Here is a 9722-nt window from a genome sequence, read left to right on the forward strand (position 1 = left end):
TGATCCCAGACCCAAATGTGTCCCAAGCCTAGTGTGGATGTCCTGATTTTAGCTGCACCAGCCAACAAAGGCCAGTGAGAGGCACAGTCCTGAACAACAGCTCACCTACAAATCATTTATAATGGGGTATCAGAATAGATGATATTCTTTTCCTTTTGAGGAATAGATTTACCTTATCTATTACATTTAATTTGGGCTAACATTCAGATGAGTTTGCTTCTGCAGGGTCTCGTGAAGGATGATGAAAAAAACAGGTGACTCAGAAGGCACAGGGTGGCTGAAAAGACTCCTACTGAGACTAATCACTGTTCTGATTAATTCAGCTGCAACTACCCCCAGACCTAGCTCAGAGATGAGAATGCCAGAAAGGAAAGGGACGAGCACGTCAGTGCTTCTCAAACACATCATGGCACACGTAGGACCTAGGGATCTTGTTAAAGTGCACATTCTCATTCGGTAGGTCTGGGGGGAGTCAGAGATTCTGCATTTCTAACGAGCTCCAAGGAAATGTGGAGGCTCTCTGTCTGCAGACCACGCCATGAGTAGCAAGGCTCTAGGCTCCTCGCTGTGCCCTGCAAAATACAGAATGAGTAACCCTGGAAACAGGAGAACCCAATCGCACTGATTTCAAAGTGGGGCGGGGGGTGGGGGACAGAAAGTAACTCAGAGTCACCCCTCCCCAAAAGTTTAAAAGCTAAGCAGTAAACCATGCAGTAAAGAGACAGTTAAATTCTGTGCAGACAATGGAACTACCCTGCTGTGTCTTGGTTGTGGAGTAGCCCAGGACCCCTGGCCTTCTTACCTCCACAGTCCTTTTCATCAGACCAATCCCCACAGTCATTCTCCCTGTCACATTTCCACCTGTTGGGGATGCAGTGGCCATTCTCACACCGGAACTGGAAGTAGCGGGAGCAGTTTGGGGCTTCTGTGGGGTTTTCTGGGGAGATCAACCACACGATCAGTCATTTTAACACAAAGCTCCAACTATATCCACGCTCCTCAAGACTCGAGTCCCAAGGCAACCTGCACTCCCCTACCAGAGAAAGACAGGCAGCTTCCTGGGCCCAAGGGACAACAAAAAATGCACCCGCAAACTCAACAGAACCCCATCTTCCCAGCCCCAACTCATGTTTCTCTGACCTATACTTCAATATCCTGAGAATGACCACTTGAGTTTTAATTTTACGTTTTATGAAAGAAAGAACCTATCAATGATAACTCCATGGTGACTATAACTCTACTACATTGTGGTCTGTAACTTTTAGGGGGGGAAAGTACACTCCATGATATTTACCATATTCCTTACCCACCATGTTCCTAATACACATAATGTGGTCTCCTGACTGGGGGGAAAAAAAGGAAATGAAATAAATGTGTCCCTAGCACTAGCAGCTCCCAGATATCAGGTTCCCATGTCAAGATTCAGTTCCTGGCGTGGGGATTCAAGAGCTGACGGGAACTGCTGCTGAGGAAGGAGCAGAAGGCAAAGTCTGCATGGGAGTGCGCTGGCAAGTGTCCCCGCCTTAACTACAGGTGTCACTGTAATTGGAAGATTAGGAAGCGTGGAGATAGCTCTAAGATCTTCTTACCACAGTTGGCTTCATCAGAGTAATCTCCACAATCATCCATCCCATCGCATTTCCAAATGAGACTGATGCACACTCCATTCTGACACTGGAAACCAAACTCATCACACACCTTGTGGAACTCGGGGTCTTGGGCTACATAAGGAATAAACATCCACAGAGTCCAGATTACTTCCATGCCAAGAGTTCAGAGCAGTAGTGCTGCCCAGAAGTAAGAGGAAAGAGCCCATGTCCACTGCCAAGCGAGTAAAGGATTCCTTGAAAGTAACAGCCACACCTGATCTTAGCAGAGCACACATTTTGTTAATTAACCCATTCCACAAATCTTTATTGGGTATTGTTATGGGCTGAGTTTATCCCCCCAAAACTCATATGTTGAAGTCCTAACCTCTAATACTTCAGAAATGTGAGTGTATTTGGAGATAAGGTTTTTAAAGAGGTAATTGAAGTTAAAATGAAGTCATCAGGGTGGGTCCTAAGCCAGCATGACTGGTATTGGGATAGAAGAGGGAATTTGACACAGACATGTACAGAGGAAAGACCAGGTGAGGACACAGGGAGAATACAGCCATACACAAGGTCAAGGAGAGAGGTCTCAGAGAAACCACCCAGCTGACACGTTGATCCTGAACATCCCAGCCTCCAGAATTGTGAGAAGATAAACTGCTGTTGTTTAAGCCCCCCAGTCTGTGGTACTTGGCTGTGGCAGCCCGGGCAAACAAACACAAGTACCTACTACATGCAGGGTGCTGGTTTAGGACAGGGCTATAGCAATGAACAAAACAAAGCCCCTGCTCTTGTGAAGCTCACATTCTAGTGGGGGAGGCAGACAGGAAGACAAATATAAAGTGTGCCAAGTGGGGATGAGTGCTGTGCTGCCCCCTGGAGCAAGGTAAGGGGCTACAGAGTGATGGAGGTGCTATTTTATATAGCCTGCAAGGAAGGCCTCTCGCTTTAGGGGACACAAGCCAACATCCTGGTCATGCACCATCCTCCCTTTCCAGTAATCATAGCTAAAAAGCAGTACTTCTTAGGCAACAAAGGCAAGTCTTTCTCAGAAAAGGCAAGCTCAAACTCTCAATTATAACTACAACCTAGATGAATATGCATCCCCAGGGTGGCCATGCCCCCATGCAGGTTCTTCTATGACCCTGAGTCACCTCCCCACCTGCCCCACTCACAGCATCCGGCAAATGCTGCATCCTCATCTGATCCATCGCGGCACTGGATGATTCCATCGCACACCATGGAGTGGAACAGACACTGCTGGCGGTTCTTACACACGAAGTCCATGAAGCGTGTACACAGCGGCTCTGAAAGGGATCCGGTGAGGAGAAAAGGCCGTGAGCACTCGAGCTGGCTCAGCCCTCACTAGCCTTGGGCAAATGCACATAATACAGACATGCATTCAGGAAACAACAGTAACAGCCACCATTTACTGAGCACTTGCTTTGTGCCAAGCCCAGAGCTAAAGGACTTAAAGTTTCTCGTTAAACCCTCAAGACAACATTATGAGAGATTTTACTGTCCTTGTTTTCAAAATGAGAAAGAAAGTAGCAGCATTAGGTACTTTACCAAGAGCACACGGCTGATGAGGGTAGAGACAAAATTGAAATCCAGAGCTGTCTGACAACAAAGCCCATGATCTTAATCACTATTAATATGACACTGACTCTCTAATACAGGGGTCGGCAAACTTTTTCTGTAAGGGACCAGTGTTAGGGGTTGACTTGTGTCCCCCAAAATTCACATGTTGGAGCCCAAAACCCCAACACTATATTTGGAGATAGGGCCTTTAAAGAGGTAAGTAAAGTTAAAAGAAGTCATAAGGGTGGAGCCCTAATTCAATGAGATTGGTGTCCTTCTAAGAAGAGGAAGAGACACCAGGAATGCACACACAAAGGAAAGGCCATGTGAGGACACAGCAAGCCTTCAGCTAGACCTGCAATTGGCTCTCCCTGGGTATCCAGCCTGACAGCCTTGAACTGTAACCTCAGCCTGTCCCTGGGTCTCCAGCCTACCTGCTCACCCTACAGATTCTGGCCTTGCAGCCTCCATAATCACATGAACCAATTCCTTAAAATACATCTCTCCCTGTACATATGAGCCTGTTTCAAAAAATTCATGGAAAAATGAAATTAAAAAATAATACTAATCTTTCTATGAACTTTTTGAAGCACTCTCATATATACATATCCTATTGGCTCCATTTCTCTGGAGAACTGTGACTTACACAACCAGAGAGCAAATATTTTAGGCTCTGCAGGTCATACAGCATCTGTTACAACTACTCAGTTCCACCAATATAGCATGAGAGCAGCCATATGCAATATGTAAACAAATGGCAATTACCATATTCAAATAAAACTTCATTTAATTGAACAGGTTATGGGCTGGATTTCACCCACAGGTCACTTTGTCATCCCCTGCACTAATACATTAGCTCCCAACCTAGACAGCCCAGTAGAATCACCTGGAGCACAGTAAAAACCAAAAAAAATCCCAATGCCCAAGCCCTGCTCTAGACTAATTACGTCAGAATCTCTGGGGGTGATGCCCAGGCACCTGCAGCTTTTAAATCTCCTCAGGTGATTCCAGTGTATACTCAAGAATGCATACCACTGAGCCAAGGCAATCTTTTATGGGTCTAAAAAAACTGGAGATAAAAAGGTTCCTGGCCTAAAAATGCTTCCCAAGTGATCATCAGCAACTCTAATAAAACCAATCAAGGAGAAGTAAGTGTCCAGTTCAAAACAATTGGTTGATTCACAGAACATACTACAACTAAACAGTAACATTCATCAAAGTACAAACTAATCCCACCACCACCTACCCACCCACCCCTGCCCTTCTTTACCCAAACCATGTCTCCTAGTCACAATCAGCCTCTACAAGTCCTGACCAGGCACTCAGGAGGCAACTTGGTTCAAAGCTCACCACAAACAGATACCGAGGAAATTAAAGGATTTAGTCCAAATATGCTAGGACTAGGGCCTTGGTGCTTCCCTGAGGGAGGGATTACACTCACCACAGTGCTGCTCGTCTGAGCCGTCCGAGCAGTCATGCAGACCATCGCAATGCTTGCTGGATGGGATGCAAGTGCCATTTGGGCAGCGGAATCCATTGCACTTTTTCTCTGAAATTTAATTCAATGATAGAGAAGAATGACAAAGAGGAAACAGACAGGCACTCATGAACACTGTTATATATACTTTGACTGAGCAAATGTAATAGGTTGAAAACCACCTGCAAGTACTAGTGTTACATTGCAACACTGTAAGAGACTGAAAATGGCCCATCAACAGGGGACTGTTTAATACCTTACTGTAGAAATATCCAGTTCAAAACAATTGGTTGATTTATAGAACATACTGAAACTAAACACTAATATTCACTGAGGTATGAATTAATCCCACCATCACCCACCTCTGAACACTACCCAGCTACAAAGTGATTGGAAAAGTGCTCTATGAAAAATTACCCTAGATATGCAGTTACGTAAAAAAACAAGGTACAAAACAACATGCACAGTATAACATCACATACGTAAAACAGGACAAGAATACACAGTATAATTAAATTTGTTTATATATATACAAAGGTATTCTGAAAGGGCACACAACCATGGTTTCCTATAGGGACAGGTAGGAACCAGGCAGATGGGGAGCAAAACTTTTACTGTATTCCTTTTTATACTTTCCCCCATTCTGAACTATGTGAATGTATTTCCTATTCAGAAATTAAGGTTTGTGGTTTCTTTTAGAAGAAAAAGAACAACTTAAGGGAACAGAGAAAAGGAGTATATGAATCCTGATTAAGAAATTCTAATTTTTTAAAGCCCGTTAAGTCACTCACCACCTTAATTCTCCAGGAGTTCTAAAGCAAAGCCCTTTTGGAGGAAATGTGCCTAGAAATGTTAAAAGCCTAAGATTTCACAACCATTTCAGGGGAAAATTACACTACAACTAAGGTAACTTGATGCTTAGCTCAGAATCTTTAGTACTAAGTCACACTTTCTCCTGAACAGATACTACAAGACATTAGACTTAAAAATCAGTTCTACCAGGGCAGACATAGCCTTTGCAAGCCTAGTTCTTGGTAGAACAGTTCCATGAGGATTAAGTATAAGGAAAGAAAATGTGTCTTAATCCTGTAAAAAGTCATCATTCCTAGGAATTATTCAAGGAACATCAAACAGAAACAGTACATGAGTACCACAGCTTGGGGATATAGGTGTTGTTTTTTGTTTTAAAGGTTTAAATTAAAATTACACAAGACAAACACACATTAAATTAGTGAAAACAACTAAAAACATAAAATTTAATATCAAGGGAGACTGGGGAAACATGTACTATACTACTGGTAGAGACGTATTTGGTATAATCCCTTGGAAATGCAACCTGGGGCTGGCCAGTTAGTTCAGTTGGTTAGAGCGTGGTGCTAATAAAACCAAGGTCCAGGGTTTGATCATTGTACCAGCCCGCCAAAAAAAAAGAAACAAATATATATATAAAATGCAATCTAGAAACAGTTAAAGAAAATAATGAAAACTGGTAAGAACCTTTGACCCTACAATTCCGTATTGAAGAATGTATCCCAGGAAATATCTCAAAGGTAAAACAAGCTTCATTTCCAAGGACATCAATAGTTATGCTAGCCGAACAGTGTAAAACTAAAGCACTCAATGGCCAACCAGGAAGTGACTAAGTAAACCAGGCTATAGTAACATAAAGGGAATATGCATCTTCCATAAAAACGTTAACATGGAAAAATACAGATACATGGAAACATCTTTGTTTAATATGTTAACATGGAAGGAGTAGAATGTATAACCACATGTAGACAACTACAATTCCACGAAAATGTGGACTGTTTGGCAAAAAGATAAAGACAGAGACCCTTAAAAATATTTGGTACAAAAAAGCATTTTATGTATTTTGTGTGGCAGCATTTTATGTATTGTGCTTGTGTGTAAGGCAAACTGCTTGCCTGAGAATTAAGGCTATATAACACACTCCAATACATCACGTGGCAGCACAACACAGAAACTGGGTGGGCTTGTCAGTGGGAACACAGGCACAGCAGGACAGTATTTCATCCCCCAGCCCATCTGTGGCCTCTTTCCCTGCACAGTGGACACTGGGGAAGCTCCAGGTGGGGACAGACACATTTGCATTTACCACAGTTGACTGGATCCTCGTCAGAACCATCTTGGCAGTCTGCGTCCCCGTCACAGGCCCACCGCTGGGGGATGCAGTGCCCGTTGTGGCACTGGAAGTTGGAGGCCTCACAGGTGTGGTAGATGGCTGCCAGCAAAAAGGAAGAGAGACACGGTTACACCTCCTCATCCCTAGCTCCTCAACTACCAAGGGGCAGACTGCAAAGGAGGTTTGTACTAGCTAATAAGTCATGACCTGCTACGGCATCTGAGTTTCTCTTCCGCCTGGAATTAGGCACCTGGGACTGACCTTCAGGTGGAGGATAGCTCCCTCAGTGAGCAATGACTACAGTCTGTGGGTTTGTAAGTATTCCACAAGTCGTTGCACAGGTGCAGGTGTGCACATTAAAAGAAATCACTCCTTACAACAACCTATGGGGTAAGTAGTATCCCCCTTTCACAAGTAAAAAAACAGGCTTAGAGAGGTTAAGAAATTTATAGATGATTAAGTAATGGGACCAAGTCTGTCCAAGTCCGAAGCCTGCACTTCTTCACATGAAGCCTCTAACTCCCCCGGGTGCTGTGAAATGAGAAGAGGTGTGCACTTGGGAGACTGAGTTCAGACCTGGTCCAGCCACTGTTGGGCAGTCTCTATTTCATCATCCTTATATGGATGTCTTAGAGCTCTTCTAAGCTCAGAGATCATGACTTTAAAATTCTGAAAAGAGCTACCCAATTTCAAATATGGAAAACCTCGTGTCTAAAGAAAATAAAAGATTCATCCAAAATCATAAAGAAAACAGGCCCTAGAACCTAGAATAGTCTAAATGCCAGTAATACGTGGTGGCCACTACGATCACAAAGAGAAAAAAAAAAAACAAACAGAAGCTACTGAAATAGAGACTTCCTGTTACAAATGAGCAAGACTTATTAGCACACATGGGCTGAGGCCACCTGGAAGTCACTCAGAAACATCTCAAAATCCCAGCCAAAATCCCAGTCAAAGACTAACTCAAATGCATATGTGCCTCAGATGCAACCACCACCACTAGCTGCCTTCTCCATCAGATTTCCCCTTCCAACTCTGAAACAGAAAGCTGTTTGTGTCTGTGCACTGCTGAGTGAAAGCCAGGTCTGGCCTTGTTTAAAACCAGCATAAAATAATATAACCTAGATAGAAAGGCTCTCTGTTGGTTTAACTGTGTGGACAGGACATCTTCACAACAAAAGGAGGCAAAACAAAAGAAGTGGGTGGCTAACAGCAAACCAGTTTTTTATTCAATTGAGTTGGTTGGCAATAAGGGCTAGGAAAATGGCTTACAATGTCCTTTAGAATTTCTACTGAATTTGAGGCTATTTTTTGCAATGGTTGGAAATACAAAGAACCTGATTTTTCAAACCACTGTAAAACAAGTGGCGGTCCATGATCTGTGTCTTCTCACCTCTCCAAAGACATAGCCTATGTTTGGTAGCATGTAAATAAGTCTACAGGAAGTTTCAATATTTACAACCTTTGGCACTTTGAATTCATTACACTTACCTCTGATAAAAAAGAATAAATATATCATGCATGTTACATGAGTTCTGCCCCAGTAACAGCCATTACCTGGAATACTTCTGATTTATTGGTGTCACAAGTCTGACACCCTTTAAAAAAATTCCTCACCTAAGCCTTGCTCGCTTTCATAAAATATAAATTGCCTAAAGTGATTGTCATACTAATCTACTTGTTATTATTAGCCTGTGCATTTCTTTTTCAATTGAAAATTTCAATTGTTTTCCACTGAAAAGAAGTGCCAGTGGAGTTTCCAAATGACAATTCTGGGAGGCATTATCTGAGATCTTCAGATTCTAACCCAGAAGCTGAGCTCAGAAAGTTTGCAGTTTCACTCAAGTGGCCAGATGTAGTGGATTGAATTATGTCCCCCCAAAATTCCCTGAAGCTTGAATTGTGTCCCCCAACTTTTATGTATTAGAAACTTAGCCCCCACTGTGACTGTTAAGAGGGTGGGAAATCCTATTATGTTAATTGAAAGGTGGAGCCTTGAAGAGGTGATTAGATTGTAGGACCTGCAGTAGTGAATGAGTTACAAATGGTGGTCAAGGGCATGGTTCTGAGGGCTTTAAAAGAAGAGGAGAATCTGCCTCTCTCTCTCTCTCTGCTTCCACCATCTTGCAATGTGAGACCCCTGAGTCACTGTCACCACCACCAGATGGACTTTGGACTTACCAGCCTCAGAAACTGTGAGAAATAAATGTCATTTTTCTTTATAAATCACCCAGTCTCAAGTGTTCTGTTATAGCAACATAAATGGACTAATATACCAGGTATGACTGGAATGTGTAACACATTCTCTTTCTCTAGATTTTTCTATATCTGAGTAACTTACTAGCTCTCTGATTTTGAGTGCCTAGTAAATAAAGCATGCTCAAAATTATTTAATTTTTTCTAATTACAAGGATGGAAGAGATTGACTTTTACCCAGACTAAAGAACTGGGGAAAAAAAGAGGAATCCTTTGCATAATAGGATTCATTGTGACTGTAAGAATGGCAGGGTTAATGGGGTAAATAATCATGGAAATGTAATACAAGTTTCTAATATAGGTCATTATCCTATGACTTAGTCTTTGACATGGACAATCTTTCCTGACTTATCAAGACCTGCTGGAATACCTGATCAAAAGCATTAACCACACACAAGTGGGGCAGAATTGACGAATTAAGTATAACGAGGAAAGTACTGCCTCTTAATCTTTTTTTTTTTTTTAACAAAGCACTAGACTATTAGGATGTCTAACAGGGAAAAGAAACACAACTTTAATGATTTATGACCCAAAAGAAAATCATAAAGAAAGAACACTGAAAAATAAAAGGCAGATTTGAAAAAGAACCAAATAGAAATTCTAGATATAAAAAATGTAGTCATGGAAACAAAAATAGTTCAATGGATGTGTGAAATAGCAGATTAGATTCAGC

At 42.3% G+C, this 9722-nt stretch overlaps 1 protein-coding gene across 1 annotated transcript in view; it reads right to left on the bottom strand.

The window, feature by feature from the left end:
• The window catches only part of SORL1 (sortilin-related receptor, L(DLR class) A repeats containing), a 177767-nt gene that overhangs the window by 47522 nt on the left and 120523 nt on the right, over positions 1 to 9722 (bottom strand). The window contains exons 26-30 of the mRNA XM_008578357.1: positions 6767 to 6892; positions 4615 to 4722; positions 2768 to 2899; positions 1590 to 1721; positions 803 to 937 (exon numbers count right to left, since the gene is read on the bottom strand). Coding sequence (XP_008576579.1) covers positions 803 to 937; positions 1590 to 1721; positions 2768 to 2899; positions 4615 to 4722; positions 6767 to 6892 — 633 coding nt within the window. The remainder of the gene's footprint in view (positions 1 to 802; positions 938 to 1589; positions 1722 to 2767; positions 2900 to 4614; positions 4723 to 6766; positions 6893 to 9722) is intronic.

This window comes from Galeopterus variegatus, unplaced genomic scaffold, assembly GCF_000696425.1.
Source record: "Galeopterus variegatus unplaced genomic scaffold, G_variegatus-3.0.2 Scaffold1670, whole genome shotgun sequence".
Classification (NCBI taxonomy): domain Eukaryota; kingdom Metazoa; phylum Chordata; class Mammalia; order Dermoptera; family Cynocephalidae; genus Galeopterus; species Galeopterus variegatus.